Source organism: Cinclus cinclus, chromosome 1 (assembly GCF_963662255.1).
Source record: "Cinclus cinclus chromosome 1, bCinCin1.1, whole genome shotgun sequence".
Taxonomy (NCBI): domain Eukaryota; kingdom Metazoa; phylum Chordata; class Aves; order Passeriformes; family Cinclidae; genus Cinclus; species Cinclus cinclus.
Window position 1 is genome coordinate 39,840,462 of NC_085046.1, and position 24,640 is coordinate 39,865,101.

At 41.0% G+C, this 24,640-nt stretch overlaps 1 protein-coding gene across 4 annotated transcripts in view; it reads left to right on the forward strand.

The window, feature by feature from the left end:
* The first annotated feature begins 10,894 nt into the window (after nt 1-10,894).
* The window catches only part of RBMS3 (RNA binding motif single stranded interacting protein 3), a 432,183-nt gene continuing 418,437 nt past the window's right edge, over nt 10,895-24,640 (forward strand). For all 4 annotated transcript variants that reach the window (XM_062496503.1, XM_062496477.1, XM_062496494.1 and 1 more), the window contains exon 1: nt 10,895-10,969. In XM_062496503.1, the coding sequence (XP_062352487.1) occupies nt 10,895-10,969 (75 nt within the window). The remainder of the gene's footprint in view (nt 10,970-24,640) is intronic.

Genomic DNA, 24,640 nt, shown 5'->3' on the forward strand with positions numbered 1-24,640 from the left:
GTGTGGACCAGTGCTAGAAGGGGCTGGATCACTTTGCAGCTGGGTGTAGATGATTTTTGTTGACAATGGAGGAGTGGTCAGTGTCAGGAATTTAGAGGTTACAGCCAGGATGCTGAGGGAAAAGAACTATCCTCTTTTTTTCCTTGTATGTCTCTGTGCCCTTCTGTTCTCACCCATTTTGTCTCTTCTCATGTCCTGCCTAGCCCTTCTAATCAATTTGGATTGTCTTAACTACCTGGTTGCTATAACTACTGCTTTTTCATTCTCAATTTTAGTTGATTCTTAATCTCAAGTCCCATTTTCCACAGGTATTTCAAGATCCTTACTTCATTCTTCTCCACCTCAGACTAAAATGCTTACTCACCCTGGGGTCCTTTTATAACACCAGTGCCTTGATGTATTGTCTTCACTTCCCCTGTAACCAAGGCACATCCCTCTTTTATTCCCCAGTCTCCTCTTGTGCTCCCTCCTCCTCCACATCTCCTCATCTCAGCGACTGATGAGCAGCATCCCAACAGCCCAGCAGAGATAGTGCAATACCTCATAGTACTGCTAGAGTTATATGCCAGCATCTCTTACCATGCCTGCCATCCCTCACTCCTGCTCTACACAGCTCCTGTTCCTGGGAGGAAGGTGCCATTCCATGTCTGTCTGCAGAGGTCTATGGAAGCTGGGAGGGAAGCAGGTGTAGGGACTTCAGGGAGATATATGCTGAGAATACAGGGACTGTGCCTCTTTAAATGTTTCTCATGTGGCCAGACCTGGAAAGTTTTCACAAGAATGGTAGAAGGTTCATCCCTGGCAGAATGAATGACCCATTTGGGAAAATTTCTGGTCCCTTTTCCACATCTTCTAAGGAACCTTGCCCTTCTTCAGGCTCCTTCCAGCCACTATACAAGGAGAAGAAGCTGGACGAGCTTGGCTATTTTTGCCTTCATTTGGCACTGCCTTATTCCAATACAGGTAAAAAGGTTGTATTTTTTTTTTTTTTTTTTTTTTTTTGAGAAATGGGAAAAGGACAAATGGTTTGACTGAAATTTCTCACCATGAACTCAAAGGGAGGATGTGATCTGCAGGATGGAAATATTCAGCTGCAGTGTTAGAGATCTGACAAACTAGTGTTTCACTCCAATGAATGTCTGAGACCACAGAAAATGTCAAGCCCCTATAGTGACACTCCTGGCCCTTCTGATAAAACATTCAAGTAACTGACTAGCACAAAGCATCTATTGCTAAAATACAATTTCCCAATTAAATGAAAAAAGTTATTGTTTGGTTTTTTTTCTGCTACAAGCTTTTCAGAGTACAGAAACATTTACCTTTGCTTGGTGGGAATGTACCAAATGGCCAAAGTGCAAATTATCTGCAAGCTGAATTTGTGTCAGTACTTCATCTGAAAAACTATATCAAAAGATTAATATTTAACTCCTACTCACTTTCAGTGGTTTCTGCTTGTAATTCTTACCCTGCTGTATGAGGTGAGAATTCTTTGGCAAAGATTGCTCTTAAGGTTTTAAGATGATATATATTTTGCTGCCACAGTATCCTTAAAAGGCAAGCATAGTGATGTCAGGGCTATACAACTTTCAGTTGTGAGGAGAAGGGAACCTGTGTACATCTGTTCTTAGCAGAAATGTCCTTAAAGCCCTTTATTGAAAAGAAGTCAGTAAGAGGTGAGATTAATTGGATCCTCAGTTTGTGACATGCAATTCTTCCTCTGTTAATAAACTTAATATTGTCACCTTCTGCTTTATTTTACCTCTGTCCACAACTCTGCCAAGGCACCTTGGCCGACATGAATATAGATGTTTATGGCACACTGTGCTCTCTCTTCCCATCTAGTAGGATGGATTTTCATGTTAAAAAGAATAGCGCAGTGGTGTCTTTTCCCCCCGTGAATATTTTTGTTCTACATTCAAAGAACTGCAACATAAGTAAGAAAGTGGAGCCTAAAGCATCTGTGGCTGAGGAATGGGGGCAACAAAAAAAAAAAAAGAAAGGAGAGAAATTTCAAGAAAAAGAAGGTCCTTGTGCTGGCAAGACAGGCAGTTAGGCAGGGACAGAAATAAAGAGGAAACAAAACAGATGAAGGATTACGGAGTAAAAACTGTTTGGGAATAGGATTTTGGGAGCGGTAAATAGGCTAGAACAGTAGGGATGAACATTTGCTGAATGTGAACAGAAATCACTATAAAGTTTCCACCATCTCCTAATAAAAATACAGTAGCCTTGAGTCCTTGTGCTTTATTAAAAACTCCAGCTGGAATACATAAAAGAAATCAGGAAAATTATTCTCAAGACAGATAACTTTTAGATGAAGGAGTATGTGGAGATTTGATGAGATTTTTTTTGAAGGCAAAAAATATTTGGCAAACAAGACTGAAGAAAAGATGCACAAAGGAGGAGGGAAGCAGAAGAAAAAAAGAAATTGTAGAGGAAAAAGAAGGAAGATTTGAGCTATAATTAGCATTTGTCTGTTTGCAGGAAATAAATGATCTCTTACCCAAAGAATTTTTCTGGTACAGGAAAGTGTCACTCCTAACCCTGTTTTTGTTAGATGTCAGGTATTACCCTCCCTTTTGTTCTGGCAAATGTACAAGTGCAGGATTAGGAGGTTAAACATTTCTACAGGGTGCTCTGTTCAGAATGGGCTTGGTACTGTTTAGTGGACAATGAGCTATACTGCAGCTGACAAAATACAGGTTTCCTGAACCAAATATATTAAGTTCAATACATTTTCTTTGGTTATGATGGACAGTAATCTAGTGTGACATAAGGTTTCATTTTGCACGGCAGGCTGCATTGGTTCTGTGGTAAATGTAAGCTGTCCATTACAAAAAAATGCCATTATTCCTATAAAAGAGTGAACTGATTTGAAAAACGTAGAATTGGTTCAAGTCTGCAGCTTACCTTCACATGGAACTTTTTACCCAACTCCCAGTATTGTAATTATCCATTTGCTATGCATTCTCTTCCTATCTTGGTGAGACAGAATTTGAGAGCCAGAAATTCCCCCTCTGTTGGGAATCGTTACACACAATCTTTAGATTCCATATTTAGTGGACACTTATAATTTTTCTTGTAATGCTGTCAGGAAAGCTTTACATGTTGATAAGAAGGCACTAGCAGTCCTAGTACGTGTTTTTATGTGCTTTCCACTTCAGTTCCCAGTTGTGTTTAGGTGAGAAGGAAAAGAATAGCATTTTGTTATGGCTGAAGATTACAGTTCCTCCCAACCTGTGATTTTTCTTTATTTATAAAATACTTCGGACTGAATAGACTCAGAATTACTGTGGGGCTTACTGGCACAAGCTAAAGTGGAGATTGCTTTTCCCAGTCATGAATTTCAGTTAAAAACAAACAACTGATGAACACATTTCCCTAGAGACTGATTTAAATAGGGGTATTTCATTTGTATATTTCCTAAATAATATTTTCCTTCATGTGTAGAGATAAAAGAGAGTTTTTGCTTGAGATACTTTTGAAAATATGTTAGAGTTTTTTTTAGACTTTGATTTTTCATTTTTCAGGGAGACGAAATAGGAAAATATTTTATTGCAGTTGGATCAAGGCAGAATTTTAATGGACAAATTAAAATAAAACATCAAATTTGAACTAAACTGAAAGAAATTAGATAATGCTTTGAGATTTCATCAAAACCATAACATTTCCAGTAGTTGTAATAAAACATGGTTTTTACAAACACTTCTGAATTATGTTTTGGACAAAATTACAAGGGTGGTGCCATAATTGTACTGTGTTTTAGAAGAGGGTCTATTAGGAGATGAAATAGAAATTATTAGCAAAGGCTCCTTCAGGACTTATTTACAGCCAGCATTATATAAAGTGTTACTTAGTGGGCAAATAGGCCTGCCAGATATGAAAGAGACAAAAAGAAATGTGTCTTGGCATGCTGGGGAGGATATAAGTATGGAGCAAGCAGAATCTATTATATTTGATAGCGATGGAATGTTGCCTGAAATGACCCTCCATTCTTGCCTATTGTTAACTTTTTCTCATGAAAAAAATGAAAAAAAAATAAAAAGCCACAGCCAGTGAATTCTCTAATAGCAGCCATCTCGAACAAACTGTTTGCATATATTATTACAGATTTCTGCTGTGTTGTTTTGGTGCCCGACAAAAATTGAGGTTCCCCTGTGGCACTGTAAAAACATAGAGATTTTTCTCACCATAAAGAGCTCCAGTTGACACTCATGAAATAGAGACAGACAGGAGGGAGCAGAAGAAGTGGTTTGTCCAAGGTCATGGTGTAGGTCAGCGGCAGCACCAGCAGGAAAACAGGACCCAGAAGTCTGGGTTTGTGTAAATAGGGGCATTTACCAGCATGATCACTCCCAGGGAAGAATGCCCATATGAGGCATTACACGGGTGTAACTCTAGCTGTCGAGGATGCTGGTGCAATTACATCAGTAAACTTTCCCAGGCAGATGAGCCCCTGCTCATGGGCTCTTTAAGCACAAAAATCCCGTTGCAAGGAGAACTTCTGCCAAAGAGTATTGTTGGAAATCTAGCAAGAGGAAGGAAAGAAAAAAAAAACACAAAACAAAACAGTCCTCACTTCAATTAGAGGAAAAGATAATTCCTTTCAAGTCGAGAGGCTCAGCTCCTGCTGGCCTTTGTTCTTAAGCTTACCCTTGCTGTAATTTCACAGAGTAACTTGAATAATGCCAGTTTGTTCTGTGATTACCCTCAGCTGGAGCACAAAATTAATATCTCACTAAGTAATTCAGTACATGATGGGTGAACATTTAGTCAAACATGCCCTAAAAAGCTAGGATTTTCAGTGTTTGCTGGAACTCCTTCAGTGACAATTAATTGCCTGTGTTCGTATATGTTTATGAGCCTCAGTAAACATGCAGCATATTTACATCTCCCCATTACCTTCAGAAATAAACTTCCTGAAGAGAAAAAAAACCTCATGTTCCCTGATTACAATCTAATTTTAAGTAAACAAGGGGTGGGGAAAATTACTAGTAAGCAGGACTTTGGAGGGAGGAAGGTGGGAGGTAAAGAATTTTCTCTTTCTGGAGCCATACCACAGCTAATGCTGGTAGTATTAAGTTAATACGCTGCAAGAGAGAAATAGCCATGGCAAGTCCTCTTAGTGTTTGGGGGTTTGTTTGCCTTTTTTATCCAAAGAGTTTAGACTCAAGACCAGATGCAATATGCACTAACTTGTGATGTGGAGTAGCTATAGAAAATTTTACCTTTGAAAGGCATGTCTTCTAACCTGTGCATAATTCTGGCATTTTTTTGAGAGCCCTAAACTACTGATGTGTTATGATATGCTACAGCCAATGTCTCTCTCCCATCTCTTCACACTGCACCCACTGCCATTGCACTGCTTTCTCTCCACGTGAATCCCTTCCAGAACTGAAAGTACCAATCTTTTTCTCCATTGGTCTTATTTGCTCTGACTTTTACCATGCAATGAGGGTTTGTGGGGTGAGAGGAATCCCCCATTTTTGTCACAGTTGGGACATTGTCATTGAGTTGTCATGTTACTTTATCCTCCTCCACACTGCAGGATGAATTAAATCTTGCAAACTGTTCAGAGATGTGTAGACAAAAGACTAAGTATTTTTTTACTTTGGTTGTAACTATTAACATCTGCAGAAGGAAGACATTAGTGCATAATTTCAATCTGTCTGTACAACTGACTGCTAGTTTCACTGGCTTGTGCTTGTAAGGGATTATGTCAGGTGGAAAACACAAACAATTCAGTGAATGTTCATTGCTGTTCACTTTTCATCTAAAATTTTTCACTCTGCTGCTGTCCAAAGATTTCTTTTAGGAATGGGCATTTCGGTACAAGTAGACTAATGGAAATCCCTGAGCCATAATGTAAAGACAGAAGATGATAAAGTGAAAAATAATGAAGTATTATGATAGATGGAAATTCTTTGCTGTTGTCCAAAATCTTAACCATTAACTCTTTCAGATTTACTTTAGGTCATCTGTAACTCTGCCTAATTCTAGACTCTGTGCTGTTGTGATGGTTAGTGCTGAAGGTCGGAGAGCAAACCTGATGGGTTTTTTTCATGCAGGCAGGGAAGGGGTGAGAGTGTGTGTGTGTGTGTGTGTGTGTGTGTGTGTGTGTGTGTGCGTGCGTAAAGCCACCTCAGGTAGTCTCTTATGAAAGCAAAACACCTGAAAACAGTGGCATCACCCAACTCAGAGAGGTTCTGTGGATCCCAGACACTTAATGCTATAATTGTTAAGCTATTTTGATCCTCTGTGTCTTTTCACCTTCTCTGTGGCTATCACGTGTTTTACTGGTGGTTGCACCAGGATATGTCTCTCCTTAGAAACTTAGTTAGATCTCCTCAGGTAAATCAGCTTGATAAATGATCCATTAAATAATAAAATTTTGTGTTCATCAATATAGTTTTAAGGTATCCAGACTGAAGGAGCTGACAGATCTAAAAATAAAATCAGTGCTCTTCTTATAATCCATTGTAAACAAGTTGTCAAGCATCGCTGTGGTCTCCTTTGTAAAAGCTTTAATGAGTAAATAGAGAGAATAAAAGTAGAGAGATGGTAAAAAATGTAAACCAAATATAATTGTTCTTTGTTTTTTCCTTTAACATATTATATAGCTTTAGGTGGTGGCATCTCTATTTCTTTAGTCCTGACTTAAAAAATGTTTATATAATTTTGCCTGAAGTTAAATCTTCTAGAATATGTATTGCTGCTTTTCAAGAGCAAGAAGCTAAAAAATATTTTAATTGCTCCCTGACACTGATACCTGTGACTTTAGAAGGTTTTAAGAGGCTAGGTAAGCTTATTAAAAAAAAAAAGTGTACATAGAAATGTATATTATCAAATAAAACCCCCTGAATTTTCTATTAGGAATCTGCTTTTTTCTTTTAACTCAGTTTTTGTGAATGAAGAAATCTGCATTCTATGACAGGTAAAAATACATCTAAACATATGTAGATTTTCTGTACTTCAGGCTGCCAGGAAAATGAGACTCTGTGTGTTTTCTTTTTTCTTTTTTTTTTCATTTTTATTTTTTTTTCTTCTGTCTGTTAACTCCAGGTTTCTTTTCCACAGCTTTGGTTGTTTCTGGGTTAATATCCTTTGGTTCCTGTCTTTGAATGTACTTGCCTGTCAAATTTACAGAGGATGTGTTCCCATTTATTTCATTTAATTTCTAAACTTCCCATTGAAGTGATCCTTTCTGCTCACCTGGCTCTTGAATCTGCCCTCAGGTCAGTGACACCAGTGGCAGCAGTGCCTTTGCAGTTGCACTGGGATCTGGCTCCCTCCCCGGGTTCCTGATGCTGGGACTGGCTGGGGCTTGATAATGAGCCCTCCCATAGGAAGGGAAAAAAAAAGTTGTGAAGTTTACTCACTGTTGCTCACTGGGATCGAACAGCTTGTCTTTTCTTTTGAGGAACATTTATACTTAACACTCGGTAGGCAAACTGCTATTTCAGTTTGCAAGTGGATTCAGTTATTCAAATGCACAGGCCAGAAAATGAAGGGGATTCTATTTAAACAGTGTGCTCCCAAGTCACAGATGATCTTTTTGATGTCTGTATTTTGAAAATGGAAATTTTCCATTTTCCAGCTCTAGCATTTGTTCAGAGGCTGTATGCTATCTAAATCTGCTTTCGTGACTGCTCATTTGCATTTTTGCTATGCTATATTGCCTCCTGTCTTCTCCCCTTGGCCCCCCACTCTTTTATATTGAATTCCTATTTTTGCTGCCTCCACTCTGTCTTGCATCTCTGAAGACTCAATCATGCAAGACACTGAGCACTCAGAGCAAACAGCAGAGACTGCTCAGCACCTGGTCAGGATTACAGGTGAAAAGGGAAATCCAAAGCATCTGCATATTGAAGACTTTTGCTGAGAGAGAGCAGATGAAAGGTGGAGCAGTTCCCCACTCAGATAATAGTCCCATTTCTCCTGTTAGCTTCCTACTTTTTCTCAGTTGCTAGAACTGCTGGAGCTACTAGACAGTGCATCTTATTGGGAAGTGTGTGGAAATCTTGGGCTGAAATTTTATGGCATGATTTGAAATACTCACAGTAGTAAGATGATGTAGTCAAAACAGCCTTTCCTGGGTTTAAAATAATGACCGTGGAAAACCTTGAATGTTCGTGTAGCTTTTTTGGTCAAAATGCACAGTTTTCTACTTTAGCATTTATCTTTTATTTCACCCTGTACACATAGGTTCTTTCTTCTCCCAAATCTGGTTACATCCACATCTACAAGCAAACTGCTTAGCAAGAAAAACTGCATTAATATCCTGAGGGAAAATTGAGGAGGTGAGGAGAGAAGCACAACAACTTAATTCTGACAGTTGAAAGAACAATCTGAAAGTTGTCTCAGCTCAAAGTATCACGTACCATCAAGTAATCACTATTCACTTCTGCAGATCCCAACCCTCAAACACTCTATTTCACCCTCAGGGAAAGCCGGGCAGAGGAAGAAGAAAGTGTAAGCAAGAGTATCATGCACTACAATGAGAGGCAGCGTATTTAAAGCTGAGCAATGATACAAACCGTGGGGCTGGGAGGCGGGGATTGCAGGTTTCTCCTCCCATTCCTATTTTTTCTAAATTCACTTCTCAGAAGAGAAGATGAATGAAAAACAGGAACCCTCAGAAGAGGGACCACATGGTCCTGGCCAGCTTGGAATGATAATAGTAATGATAGGGAATGAAAATACTCAATAGTTTATCCAACCAGGCTTTTCTTCTGAGTCTGTTGGAAACTGGGGCAATGGTAGTGCTCTGCAGGGCTCATCCAGGTGTGTAAGAACCTGGGAATAGAGCAGTAATTTTGCAAAAGTTTTTCTCCTGCCACAGGAGGCAAATACCTGTGCGAACATGGCATGGTGTTCCCACTGTCTGGCAGAAGGCTGGTACCTAATTACCAACAATGATGAATGCCTGGTGATGAAAGCACAGTGTATAGGCAGTTTTTTGAGCATGTTTATGCTTCCCACACTGCCCTTTTGGACTGGCTATGGGGCAGTGATGGGAATCCATAACAAGACCCTCTGCTTATGAGAACAGCAAACTACCGGAGTAAAGCGTGATGTTTCCATGTTCCTGTCATGTGCAAGCACGTGCCCACAAACCAAAACACAGCTGGCAAGTCTAATTTTAGCTCTACCAGCCTTGAGAAGCGTCCCTTTAAAGAAATTCTTTTTATAATTCCTTTTTTTTTTTTTTGAAGCAATTTGGTTGATAATACAGCAGCTGACAATCCCGCTGCCATACTATGGATGATTTAAATAAAAACAAAAAAGAACCTGCTGCCGCACATTTTTTTTCCCCAAAAAAATTAGAAATAGGCAAAACCGCTGTAGAAAGGCCCAGGAATCTGATGACATGTTAAGTAAGTTACTGTAAAGAAGGAGAAACGCTGGGATTTGTGTACAAGAGGAAACATTTTGTTATTCACGCACTTTTTCTTCCTGATGATTTATAGCCCTGTTGTTGTAAGACCGACTCTTCGTTCGAGTCTTTGGGAGGATAAATATTCGGGATCGCGGTGCTGACACAGGTCCTGCACGCCTGGGATCCGTGGCAGGTGTGGGGCTCTCGGCCGGACGCGGGGGCCACACCTGGCCCTCACCTGGGCCCGGGCGGCGGCGACAGCTGCTGCGTGCGGGGGAGCCCGGCCGGGGGAAACACAGCCGCGGGTAACTTTTGTGGCACCGAGGTCTTTTCACACGTCTGGGGGAAGGCACCCGCACGTCAGGCCGGCCGAATTTCCTCTTTACCCTCTTCCTCCATTTTGTTCCAACTTTAAATAAACCAAGTCTTATGTAAGCGGTCTAACAAAGTATGTATTTAATATGTCTGGCCCGGGGTCGCCTCTCCGCGAAGTGCCGGATGACGGTGCGGAGTAGTTTTCTGAAGGGGGAGGAGGACGACGACGACGACGACTTCCCTGCTCGGCGACCAGGCTCCGTGACCTTCCCCTTCCCGTTTGTTAAATATATATATACACATATATATATATACTTAAAATTAAAATCATAAATATAAACCCGCGTTTTGGGGCTGGTCTCTCCCGTCCCCCGCCCCGCGGCGTTGGGATTTCCCGAGTGCCGCGGGCGCTTTCCGGAGCTGCCCGGTCCGGCGCGGAGGCGGCCGCGCGGCCTGCGCCGACCTCCCGGGGGAGCGGCGCGCCGAGGTCCCTCCCACCGGCGGCGCGGCGCGGAGGGGGTTTGAATGAAAGACAGGACGAACCCTGAGCACCATGTCACTCCGTGAGGGAGGCAGCGGCAACTAGGCTGGGGAAGGCTCTTCCCTCCCCCCCCCTTTTTTTTTATTTTCTTTTTTTTTCTTTATTTTAATTTTCCTTTTTTTTTTTTTCCCTTTTTTCTTTCCTTTTTTTTTTTTTTTTTTTTAATTTGGTTGGAAGGGGGGAGGGTGGGGAAGCGAGAGGGGAGGGCTCGAGAGCGGGGCGAGCCGAGGAGAGGACGAGGAGAGCGAGCGAGCGAGCGAGCGGCTCTGCGGAGATTTGGAGTTGCGCTGTCTTCCCGGCTCCTCTGGCAGGACGGTTCCCTCCCGAGCCGGGCAGCGGTCACCGCCGGAGGCACGCTGCTGCCAGCGGGGGAGGCGGGCTGCTCCGCCGCGGGCACCCGGGCACGGGGCTTCCACCCACGCACGCACCCACACCCGCACACACCCCTTGGCGCACAGACACACAGACACACACGTATATGTCCGTGCGGGCGCGTTTTTGGCTGCGCTGGAAGTAGCGCGCGGTAGACGGCGAGGAAGTCTCGGCAACCTCCTCTCTCGCCCGCGCTGTCAGGAATAGCGGCGTGAGAGGAAGAAAGGCCCTGGGGCACTACACCCTGCCAACGAGTTCCCCGCACCAGCCAGAAGGACTCCAGCTACATGGGCAAACGCCTGGACCAGCAGCCAATGTACCCCCAGTACACCTACTACTACCCCCACTATCTCCAAACCAAGGTAAGGGCTGGCGGGGCCGGGCGCCTGGCGGGGGATGAAGAGCGGAGCCGCGCGAATTGCGGGCTCGCCTCTTCTCTTTGGCGATTTTTCTGTCTCTTTCTCGGGTTTGATGTCACGCAGAGCCGAGCTGGTAGGCAGAAAGCAGGCGCGAGAGAGGCAGGAAGGTTACTGTCTGCCTTCCCGTTTATTTCTTTATTTCTTTTAATTTATTTTTTTCCCCCCAAGGGCTGCTGGCGTCGGCTAATTCCTTTTATTGTTTGGGGAGAACAGTGCGGTTAACGCTATCGTAACAGCGGGCAGGTAGTGTGTTTGTTATGACATGGGATAAAGATTGCTCTGGACAGCATCGGACATGAAACACTTTTTGGTCGGTCTTCAGTGATCTACAGTTTATTCACAGCTTAAAAACATTTTGCTGTTAGAAAAGCTGTCTGTGGCAACTCAAACTTTTAATCAGCTGAGGAGGAGATGCTGTGGAGCTCGGAGGAGAGCTCGGAGCTAACCATCTGTAAATCTGGTGGAGTTTGTTTCAGTGCATTGCACTGGTTTTAGTATTTCATTAAATATTGAGGATGATATGGCTGTACTATGTTGCATTTAGAAAGAGAGGGTAACTACTTTTGGAGAGTGTATCCAAGCGTGGACGCTTCCGTTTTCTTTCTTCTTTTCTTGATAATTTTTAAAATGCCAGCAGACTGGAAAGCAGGCCAGTCTCTCCTAGAGAGACTGAGTGAAGTCTATGCTACCTGGCCATGAGCTAGTTAATTAAAGACTTATTTTTATAATGCCATTGTATAATAGTCTGCTCTCTGAAAAGATTTCCTGTGTGACCAAAGGACAGTAACAAAAGAAAGCCCTAAACCGAAAGTTTGCAAACCCTCTCAGGATGCTGTATTTGGAGGAAAGAAAAAGGAAAAAAACACACATTTCACGAGGTGAAGTGTGACCTCACAGTCACAGATTAACAGTTTCAGTAAATAAACGAGCATCCTTTAGGAGGGAATAGCCAAGGCAGGGCGCACGCACGTGCGTGTGGTACTGCGTGCACACATACACATTGCGCTCCCGTGGCAAATTTAACACATGGGACATTTGATGTGTGCAACTGTGTGTGGTGAAGTGCCACAAGGGAGTCTGACTTCTCCAGACTTTTGGTTTGAAGCATGTTGATCTGGCTACGGTTGTGAAAGGATAAGTTATATTCCTTGTTAATAAAAATTACTTTCCCGTTAACGTTTATAGCCCGACTACTGCATTATATAAATTAACTAATTGTAAAAACTGCAATTCAGGCTGGTCTGGCTGTGATGACACCAGAAGCACTCAGTATGGTTACGGCCTCGTAATTCATGGCATGGTTACCTCTCACTTCTTTGCTCTGCTGTTTCTTTCACTGCATCATGCAGATTTTTTTTGGTATAAAATTCATCTTTTTCTACATTTTGTATTTTGACTTGAAATTTATCATTTCTCTCCCTCTTCTTTTCAAGGTCAATCCAAATAGCATTTTACCTTTGTGACCATTTAGTGTGTAATGTTGCTGTTGCAGCAGCAGCCCGTCACTAGCTTGACTGCAATATTGCCTATAGCTTTAACTATTTGGGGGATTGGGGGACACAGGCTGATGCTATTCCTCAAAACCTGGCAAGCCAAGGACATGAAACAATTGATGGTGCTTTTTTGAAAGAACAATAGCCTCGAGTATTGGAGGAGAAATATTGGACATTCCATCCCTTTTACTCACGTAGCTTACATTTTGCCAGTTGTCCTTTTTCTTTCCCTTTTTCTTCATTTTTTTTAACTTTGTAAAATAAACTTTTTGAGAAAATTAACCTAATATTTGAGTTTAAAATAGAAAAATAGCTTTTCTGTGCCATGACTTTTTTAACCCCTTGCTTTAAAAAAAAAACTTAAATGCATTTTTATAGCCAGTATATAAAATTATCAACCCTGTGAAAAGTCATGTGCATCAGTGTTGGCACACTTGCAGTATTACAGTAAGGACAGGTAAAATTTCAAATTTGTGATACATTCTATATGCTTTTATTTTTTCATATTTTCCTTGGTCCACAATTAAGGATGTACATAAACTCTAAATAATAAACACACATACACATGCATATATATATATATATATATATATATATATATATATATATATATATATATATGTATAGATATGTATGGATGCAAGTATTTCTCTTCTATAGACCATAAGACTTTAAAGTAGTGCAGACAGGCAGCATCTGGATTTTGTTACCTTAAAACTAGCCATCAGCTTCTGGGACGTTTTAAAGCAGTTAGATCCACCGTATGTCTAAAGTTAATAGTTGGGTAATCAAATAATCTTGTGGTGGAGAGCTGTATCTTTTATCATCCCTGTTGGAGCAACACATATAAATAAACCTTTGTATGATTCAACCCGGCCTGAGAACTTCAGCTTCTTATTTTCCAAAAAATGCTCTTTCTACCAAGCATGGTAGGATTCAGCTCCACAGAAAGAATGTGTTTTTATGCTCATAGTCATGCATGCTTGGGGGGGAGGGGGGGGGGGTGTGTGTGTGCACATTCATTTGTAATTAAGAAGGAAACTCTAGGCTTTCTTATGGCATTTTCTGTGCAGCTTCTGAAATTCAGAGTGACAGTGTGTTCAACAGGCAAGGTTTGGAAATTCACGTTCCCCAGCATGTTTGGGTGAAGTGCTGCTTTTGCTTTGCTTGTTTGGTGAAGTTGCCTTGGTTCTCCTTTGAGAAGTACTGCGTTACTGTACATCACGTCCCTCTCATGGGGGAGCGCAGAGCTGTGCAGGATTCCAGCCTACAGTCTGTGCATGTGCCTTCTAACGTGGCCAGCATGTTGTTGTGCAGAAAGGGTGTAAATGAATAGCTATATGGGTAATGGGATTATAAATAGAAAAAAATTGATTCCATATGTTTGTCTGATTGCTTTAACTTTTTAATGTTTTGTGGCCTTTTTGTGGAACACAAAGCATGCACTCGTTCCATTTACTTGTGCTCCTTCATTATCAAATGCCACCACTGAAGCTAAAACTTTAATTTCATGTTTAGGAAAAGCCATTACCATCCAAAAAAGAGAAGAAGGGGAGGGTGTCAATCCTTATGAGACAATTGCACTGAATTTAATGTGTCTCTAAAGGACAAGCAGGGCAAGACCATAACCTTATTTCTGTTTTGGCGTGACACTGTCTGACGACTTCAGTTTGAATGTACAGTTTTGAAACTTCTTTAGACAGATGCTGGGAGTAGGGAGAGAGTCCAGTTGTCCTAGGAGTTTATTTCAGGATGTTTCTGGTTACTGCTGTAAGTGAAGCATAGTCTTGTATTCTTTCTAATATTGCAGGGTGGTGCTTCAGCTCATATATATCTGATGAGAGTCTGTAGTACTTTTTTATTTTATTTTGAGATGTTAAGAGAATTTCCTTAGTTGCATCATTGCTGATGGTGTAACTACTCAAACAACTGGTTTCCAGGAGTACATTGCAAATTGTCATGTAGATGTTAATGATGCCAAATTTTGCATTATGGTCTGAATTTCTTTCTTTTATTTCTTGCTTGCCAAAGCAAATTCTTTTCTCTTTGCTATTGAGCACAGAAGAAAACAAAAAATAATGAAATATCATGTAACGATGTGAAAAAGGGGAGAAAAATATTCACTCTGAATATATTTGAAAGATTCTCCTTGATTTAGTAGGTGATGTGTTTTATCTTTGTCCTCTGCTGCTTATGATTAGACGTCTTTCTGGGGTCAGCTTTCTTTGCAAACAGTCTACTGAAAAAACCTGAATCACTTGGATAGAAAGGAGGAAGCTGCCACTGTTACCTGTTGACAGGAATTGTTTGGTTTACGATCTCTATACCTGCACTCGGGGTAAAAGCATGCCAGTTAAGCAGCTATTTCCGTGCGGTTTGCTTTCATGCATTCTCCAGATATTTCCTACTTATTAGTCATGGTTTGGGTCTGGTAGTTTAACTCTCATGGTGTTGACTCTGTAACCCAGTTGGATGGCAGAAACACCCCAAAAGGAGAGGCAGTGTTTGCAGTACCCACAGTACCTCTTCTTCTCTGTATGCCTGATGCACGTGTGAACACGTGCAAAAGGAAGAAGTGTGATTTCCCAACACCTACCTGAATAAAACCCCATCTCTGTGGCTGTGAAAGGGGTGCAGACTGACCTGCAAGCAAGAGGGCTTAGTGAGCCTGATCCTGAAATGACAGATATAGCCCCAGCTGGGTAAAAAACAAGCAGGGAGGTCAAACAGGTGTACTCAGAAGAATTTAAATTTCATATAGTGATTTTACAGGAACACATTTGGGTGTGTGTTATGTCTCCTTTTTAACATTTTTTTAGGGCATCTTTTGGCATGAGGGAATTGGGGACTTCCTTCAGTTCTGTGGCATGAGCATACCTTCCTCCTTGTTCTATCACTCTCTTTTAGAAGGTGTGCATTTGAAATCGGTGCAAAGCCTCTTGCCTCTCTTCACCTTTTACCAACCAATCCCATGCTCTTTAGTCACTCACGTTTCTGTTTAGCGGGTTTATGGCATTCCCCACTTTTGGCCATCTGGCCATACAGAAGGCCTTGAAGAAAGCGTTCCAGATACGGAGATGCCTGACAGGGCTTCTCTGGCTGGTAGTGTTCAGATTGTGTTTGGTGCCTGGTGTGAAGCAGGGGTCAGGTGTAAGGAGTAATTCATCAACCACACACTGATTTCAGGCTGCATTTCCAACCATCTGCAGCTTGGATCGCTGCCAGAGCTCTAAAGTCTAGCTGGAGCCCATGTGATCGTGCCAAAGTAAAGGCAAACACTTGCAAATAGAGAAATGCATTTCTAGGAATGAAGTTTGTTCACACTTAGCCCCTGTTTGATTCAGTATGTCACAGCATGTTTTAAATGCCTCAAAGAGCTGCCCAAAAGGAATACGAATTCATTTAAATGCCATTTAAAAGTATTTCAGCCTGGCTATGATTTTGATGGTAATATTAATTTATCTCTAGTATTTGCCAATTGGCTTAAACAATAAGGAAGATACAAGTTGTGTTCCTCTGAAAAATGCAGGAATATATGAACTCATTTGCTTTCCATTTATCCTTGTATGCCTGGATAAAATTTTTGTTGCTTTAAGGGACATGATGATATATATTAAAATGGTGTTAAATTGTCTGGATTAATCTTTCTTTCCTATGTTGCCTCAATGCAAGTCTGTTTAAATTAAAAATGAACCAGCCCACAAATGCCCACAAATGAAAGCACCAAATAAAAACAAAAAAACCCACCCAAAACCAAAACAAAAACAAAAAAAACCAACCAAACAAAAAAAACCCCAAGCCTAAAACAAAACAACAAACAAATGAAAAACCCCCAGACTGAACCTGTGGAAAAGGAATGTTCAATTTTTTATGACTTCTAATACTTACATATTATGGTAGTCTATGGCTATTTATTTTTAAAGCAGTTATTTTATTTCCGTAATAAAAGATGGAAGTTGCAAGCATTTGCCAGATGAGGCTACAAAGATTGTGCTGTAGCAAGTGTGTTAATAGTTATAATTTAGAATGCCTTATACAGGGTGCCCTTTCAAAATAAAGTGCGGTGGTTCAGAAATGAACTAGTTTGGTTTTTATGCATGAAGTCCTTTCAAAGAAAGCATGATGGTATGCTTGCACTTTAATTCATGCATCTTGGTGAAAATCAGACTGTCAGTTCTTAACTTTCCATGAATTAAAAAACAGATAAGAAAGGATGCATTTCAAGTAGGATGTTTGAGTTCATTTCAGGTCTCACTGTGAGTAGCCCATATAGTATTAGTATTCCCTTTGCATGTAACTGCAAGCAAGCAGTGTTTTCTAATTCAATTTTTTTTTTTTTGGGGGGGGGGGGGGAGGGGTGTGGGGTGGGAGGTGAATTTTCCACTATCTATACTCCAGGCGGGACTGAGTTTGCTTGCAAACAACTCCATTCTGGACTGTCCAGGAAGAGAAGCAGACGTCTTGAAAAAACCACAAATAGTCTCTTGTATTTTCTTTTTCTTGAAGAAAATAATTTTAGTGCTAAAAATTTTATGTAGAGGAAAATAGTTAATATGTCTTAAGAATTTGCTTCTAGTGCTACATTAAAATTGTATTTTGTAACAGTCTCATCAGCTACAGCTGTATGTGATTAAATCGTGTAATATCAAAAGCATGTGTGAATAAGAGCTTTTATGATATGGTTGTTCCATACCAAAGACTGCAGATGGGCAGAGAAGGGAGAGAGAGAACAGTGATTTACTTAGATATTGTCAGAGTCTATACTCAGAGTAGTCCTGTAGTGGTGTTTTGCAATTGTTTTCCCACTCATATGCACAAGATTGTTTACTTCTAACCTTCCCTTTGCTACTCAGTTTTTCAAAGAGAGCTATTCCGAATAAGCAGGTATCAGCCCAAGAATGGTGTCTACTGATGCAGAATGATGTACCAATGTTGTGAGTAGAGGCTAAACAATAGTATTATTGAATAGAAGTTAGAGGAATCTGTTCTGCTTCCTTTGAAGAATCGATGAAAAAGATTCTGTTGTCTTCAGCAAGACAGAATCAGGCCCACAGAGCACATGCTGATTGCCGTGGCAAAACCAGGACATCTGAACAATATGCAGGTTTAAAAAAAAAAAATCACAAAAGTCACAAAAGAAATAAAAACAGTAAATCAAAATGATTCTACATTGTGCAAGGGGCTGAGGACATGGCTCATCTGATACTTAACAGCATTTTGTCTTTGCTGTGGCTATAATTTCTATTTAACATTATTTATCATGATTTATAATTTTAGAGAATTAGCAGCATAAACCAGATGCTTTGTCTTTCTGTCCGGTTTCTCTCTCTGCCAGTTGAAACACAATTTATACAGAGAAGTCTAATTGCCACAGGAGATGTCTCACATGGAGCCCAGAGCCTATAATGAAGATTAACAATTTCTTTAAGAGCCTAAGTGCACTTAATCCCCAAAAAAGTATTGGAGAGATGGTTTTGCTTTTAGTTATGTAATTCTTAAGATTAAAATACTGTGTAGCCTCTTTGAAATTTGAAACAAGTCAGTTTTCTGCATTGGTCTTTCCTGAGGATGCAGTGTTTATAAATGGAGAACTTAAGCAAAGGTTGCTTGTCCTGTCTGTAGCTGCAGAGTGAAAGCTTCTGTTGAATTCCTCAGTCATACTCAGTTTTTAATATTTGGTGGTTTACAGCAAAGTCTAATCTCTTCTCTTTGAAGTTTTTTATTAGCTGAAAGACTTCAGGTCTGACATTGTCAAATAAGAGAAAGAGATTACTTTTCCTGATTTTTGGATAGAAAGACATTTCCCCCCCCCCCCCCCCCCCCCCCTTCATTCCTTCTGTCTTATTCATCTTGTTTGGTTTTGGGCTTGCTTGCAACTATGGTGGAAATAAATTCCCTCTTTGCTTATTTGTTGTAAAGTTAAGTTTGGTATCAAATGTGATGGCTCATTAAAAAAATAATTTTTTGCATTTTTAAGTGCTTCATTTGATGTATATTTATGCAGATGAAATTGTTTGCACAGATTTTCTACGAGGGTTCCCTCTGTTAATTGTATCTACTTCATTCAGATGCAAATGAATGAAATTAACCACCTGACATATATAGATCATAGTAGAAGACAGAAGACGCCTAAGATTGCATGTTTACAATGTAAGGCACTCTGATATTTTGTTCCTTGTTGGTGTCTTCCTGACACATGTTTTATGGTTAGTACCATGTGGTTGATGATGATTTATGTTGCTGTCATGTTGTGGAAGTGATGTCACTCCTGTGTGATTCAAATTCATTCAGGAAGATATGTTGTTGAACAGATTTGTGTTCCCCCCTCCCCAAGTATAAATCAACCAGCAGTTTGTTTTTATTCTGTGAGTTTGCATTCATAGACTTAATTCTGAAGCTGTGCTTAAATACTCTGCTGCAGAACGTGGCAGAGTAGAGAGGGAAAGTCTTACTGGTGGACCAGCATGGTTTCATTGTATTTAACTGATTGCTCATTTGGCTTCTGTTCTACTCCCCCACCCACTTTCACAGCCCTTCCTCTGCCCAGCTATATTTAGAGACCAGCCAGGCTGAGCCACTCAGAGCTCAGTATGGACACTGCGCAGGAGCCTGACCTTTCCGCCTTCTGCCGATGGGAGATCGGACTGGATCAACCCTCAAGTCTCATGTGTCTTGCCTGTGAGAGACTGGTTATTTGGAACAATGTGTGATGCAGTCTAGTTGCCTTCTCGGTTGAGAAGCTGGCAATGTTTGTGCCAGGGTTATGGGAGGGTGAAAAGCAGACTGAAGTTGCAGTGGATAGGGCAGAGGGCTGTTTTGGATGTGCAGACCCAGAGCTGGCAAAACCTTGAGGTGGTGCATTGGTGACTTGTGAGATAAAAGGACATTAGGGAACTTCAGACGGAGGCGTTTCACCAGAGGATGAGATACCGCCACATCACAAAAGGTTTTTAAAGCTAGGTATCCATAGTTACAACAGGAGAGTTAAAATCTAGATTTCAGGGACTCACCTGGCGTAATGTCCTCCTTCCCTTTAAAGAAGAAAGTGTTTAGCAGTCCTTAAAGCTGGAATGATGTGCCTGTGTGAATTCCCCGGTGCTCAGAGAGCTGCCTGTTTAAAGTTTGTTCTATTTTCCCCTCTTGCTCTAATTTTTCTGGCTGTGGAAAAAAAAAAAAAGGCATTGCAATTCTTAGCCATATAAGGGACTTGTTAGTTTCTTTATGTGGTTGGGAATTGTTTCTCCTTTTGGTCTTCAAAGGCTGTTGCTGCTGAGTGTACTTTAAAGGGAAGGAACTACTTGCTTAGAAAAAGGCTGCAATCCTTATTTCTTCTCTTTCTCACTTCTCTCTGACCTTTTATTGGGGGACATGCATATAAATAAATTCTGCTTTTGGTGTCATGCAAGTTGATGGATACCCTTACAAAGAGAGAAGCATAATGGGAAATGCAGTCTTCATTTCTGTTCTCTCATTTTGTAGTGATGAATTTGGTTCGGTGCCAGTTAGTAAATACATGACCTTTTCCCTACATCTTTTGATTCATGACAGGGAGTGTCAGAGCCATGTTAGTGATCTCTCGTTACAGCTTTTAACAAACTATGAAATATTAAAAATTAATTAGGTCACTTGGAGCTCGACTAATATGTCAGTGATGCAGGGTGATGATTTCATATTAACAAAACATAAAACACAGTTTACAATACAAAATTCAGATTTTTGTGACCATGGACAGCAGGGACATATCACTTTTAAGTCATGACCTTTTTATCTTGAAAATGTAATCTTTTAAAGACAAAACAAGCAAGATATTTTGCAAAGATAGTGTTATTGGCCGCATTCATTTAGTGTTCATCCCAGAAAATCCTATCAGCCTCAGCCTAATTTGAGCTGAGTTTTTCAGTGTATTTACTTTAAGACCAGAACTGCCGACAAGACTTCTTTTAGTATCAGCTGAGATGTGTCTACACAGCTGTCGATGTTCTGCATAGCTGCTATACACATCCTGATAATCTACCACATGTAACTGAATGGTACAATATGCACTCGTTTGGTGTGCAAATGATGCTTCTGGAATTGTTTAGTGGAAGGGAGACTGGCGATAAAAATGTGCTGTGAATGGCACAATGAATAAGGTAAAAAATAGGACTGGTAGCTCTTAGACAAGCCTCTGCCTGGTTTTGCAGTCATGAAAACTACCTTTAATATGACTCTATACCTGTAAGACATCAGAAGGAAGTCAGAGGCACTGCAGTCCTTCAGATGTTTGACAAAGCGTGCAGCAGGACTTGGTAAGCTGAAAGCTTTACCTAGGCTGTATTAAGATGACGTTTATTGTGTCAGTGTAGAGCTGCACTAAGTGTACTGTTAAACAATCCTTCATGAAAACAAGCATAAAGCAGACATGTTGCTGTGTCCTTTAGCAAAGCAGCTGGGAACTTTCTGCCTGGGGGAGCATCACACTCGTTGCATTTCATGTTTGTGCTCTTTGTGTCTCTTTGGAGCTTTTGCATTCTAAAGAAACACATGGGTTGGTCCAAATATTTCCACGTCCTTTTTAATGTTGCTTTTGTTGTGAATGTCAGCTGGTGGTACAAGATGGGATAATAATAAAACTGGCTGATGCATGGTGATTCCACAATGACAGTAATAGCACATGCTGATCAATTGCCTCACAGATACAGGTGTGCAATATACTGAGTTGTCTTGAATTTTGAGATTATGGATATAGTTCCTGTCTCTAGGAACAGCTGTGAGAAAGATGTAGACTCCTGGCCCACCAGGACATACTTGTTATCTGTGTGATTTAGAAGCCTTGCCGGCCACTCAGTTTCTGCTTTATATCTCTGCTATTTTATGAAATCACTGTAATTGTATACAGTTGTCCCTGTGCAACATGCAATTTCCTGTAGTTTGAAAAGCTTTCAGTTTAAGATTGTCTAAACTTAATAGCATAAACATTAATTTACTGTGTTAGATGGGTTATTGGGTGTTTTTAGCATGCATAAGCCTGGCAATAGTTGTGCTGGACAGAAAAACTAAGTTTTATTTCCTTTACTGTCTGCCCTGCTTTGACTTAAATGGATCCCTGATGATGGTAATGCTTAGCATGTAGCAGTCATTTCAATTTTCAGTGGGCTGTATAAACATTAACTAATCTTCAGAGTTCATTCTGAGAGGTGCCTTAAACACCATATTTGCTCATGCAATGGCTGCATGCAAGTAATGACCTCAGCTTTCAGAAGGCTGTACTGGAATATCAAGAGTTGTGGGATAGACTTGTGTGCATCCACACCTCTCCCTTTGGGCAGAATTGGAGGTAGGGAATGCTGTTGCTGCTTTATGAGCAAATGTAGTGCATGAGTGGTCTAAGAGTGGAGAAAAATCTGAAAAAAGTAAGGGGAAAGCATTTTCAAAAGGTGACATATTCTTCTCTGTTTATCCAGAAGTGTTGCTTGCCCACAGCTTTAGCAGATGGAGTTCTCAAAGACTTTTGATACTAAACCCAATGTGACTCACAGAATTACAGAGCACTTTTCAAGACCACTTACCTGAGGCAAGTGCCTGAACCTGCCTGCTGGTTCAACATTACATCTTTCTCTTGAGCCTTTCTGCCAGGGAGAGGACAAATGGACCAGGCTGAGAAGATGCTTTCTAGAGGAGGGGAATTCCCTGTTGTATCCCCAGTGCTGGAGAAGGAGACTGACTGAAGGAGGAGTCCTGCTAAGGTGGCTGAAAAAGGTGTTTGACCAGTGCTATGAGGGGCAGATCAGGGCCCAGCTTGCAGTGTTTTAGAGATTCAAACAGTGCTTGGCACAGTTTCCAGGAGACAAAAATTTAACAGACACCTGGACAAGGATGTAAAGAACTTCTTCATTCTTCCAAGTGAAAGAGAAAAATGCTTTCAAACAGTGCATGTGCACAGCCCCCAGTCCCACTGGCCCTTGCCAGCTTTGTGAGGCACTGATGGGAACATTTTAGGAAAACAACTGCTACAATTCCACCAATACTGTGTTAGGAAACTGGTCTGTGTTCAAGTCCTTCAGGTTAATATCTCAAATCTATAGCACCCTGTTAATCACCAAGGCAATAGCAAAGAAGTTATTTATGGGTGGGTGTTAGCTAAGTAGTAGTTGATAGATACAGAACTGTCACAGGCTTTGGTTTTCTCATGCCTTGTGTGCCTTGCCAGTACTTATTTTAGATTTTCTGTTGTCATTACTCTTTTTATTCCACTCACCTTGGCTTGTAACAATATCATATATGCTTCTCTCTCCGTTGTGTTGGAAACAGTTGCATTTTTAAAAATCACAGCTTGTTTGGCTCAAAGGTACTTCATGGATGGGAGAGGAATGATGATATTCTTGATGCTGGTAACTTCTTGTGTCCCACGGGTTTTGTTATAAATCTGTGAAAACACTACAAACAAGGGTTGATTATTGGTGTTTTAAAACTGAGCAAGGAACTGTGCCAATGGCCACAAAGATGTAGATTGTGATTTTACAGTGTGTGTTGAGGGATGAAGTAGGACTGCCATGCTCCAGCAACAGCTGATGAAGTAGGTGTTTATGCTTCATCTCTCCTGGTCTTTTAGCAAGGGAGTAAATTATTAGTTGTTTATTGTTTCTTAACCTTCAGTGGGTGACTTCCTTTCTGCACTAGTCAGCTATTTTGAGGTAGAGATAGGTGGATTTTGTTTCCTTCCTCATCTTTCCCACATCTCATATGCTCTCAGGATAGATTGTCAGGTAAGTTCATGCCTTCTTTTTGGCCAGCCTGAGGGTCAAAGAGGTGATCTGAATCTTAGGTGACAAGGACAGTCCTTGAAAAAGCTGAGGCATAGGGGTGTCATTACCATGAAAGGAATGTAAGGAAAGCCAGAAACCTTATTTCTATTCCACAATTTGTCCATCATTTGTGATTTAGCAAATCTACTTCTTTGCCAATGTCTTTGTTTTGATTCCTCACCTTGTTTTGGTTTTCTTCTTAGCCTTTTAAGAACTCTGCTGGTTCTCATTTTTTTCACCTAATTCTAATGTGTATGCCATGGTGTTTGTTCTACCATTTGACCATCAAAACGTTTTTGTTATATATAGATTTTGCTGTTGCATTTCCTAAGACAGTCATATTATTCTTTTTTTTTTTTTAAATGGTATTTTACTGTTTACAGACTACCTCTGACTGTGCAGTTTGTGCTGAGCTGCATACAAAGCCAAGGTAAGAGGTAGTCCCTGCCTGCAAGAGTTTATGAGCAATGTAAATAAAGCAGCCTCACAAAGGTGGGTAGGAACAGCAAAGGAGAGAAGTGGAGTGCCTTGGTAGGAGGTTGTGTTGCAAAGCAGCGCCAGGGCCTGGATGGTAGATGGCAAGTAGTGTTTACTCATATACCGTATGCTACTGCATCACCTTGGGAATGAGTCACTCTGCCATCCCAGTTCATGCATTGCTGATTTTATTTTTCTTTCCTTAATTTTCTGCCCTAATATTTAGGGTTTCAGTTGCACAGAATAATTTCTTCTTTTCTACCTTTGTGCACTACCTTTGTGCTTAACTGGGCTTTAATTTCTCCATCTTTGCTGTTTGATGGCTAGTCTCCCATACATTGTCTGGCAGAGTTTGGGTGTTGCAAAGTGAAGGAAGCCACGGAGTGGATTTCTGGAGTTCCCTGTGTTGCTAAACTGGCACTGAACAAATGCAGTCTCAGCTGATGTTGGTGGCTGACTTCATGGAGAGCGTAATGGAACTGGACAAAAGAGCAAAGCAGTTGAGGTCAGTGTGAGACAAGAAGTCTATTCCCAGCAGATGAGAGCTCTGGAAATATCCTGGTGTGCAATGGCTGGGGGCTTTTGCCCGGTGAGGATTAGAGCTGGTATTTTTTCATGCTTGCTTCCTGTTTCACGAGGGCTGTGAGGCTGCAGGAGAGCTGTGCTGCCCACAGTTGTTCGGTGCTTTTGAAAAGTAAATCCTGCGGGGGAAAGGGGTGCATGTGTCTTGCACTTCAGCAAGTTGGCTGTTGGTAAATGCTGAAATTTCAAAGGAACAGTGCTCTGTACAGTAGCTAGGGGCCTCAGAACCAGAAGTGCTGGTCACCTGCAGCTCCTTTTAATTTCAACTAGAGCTGTAT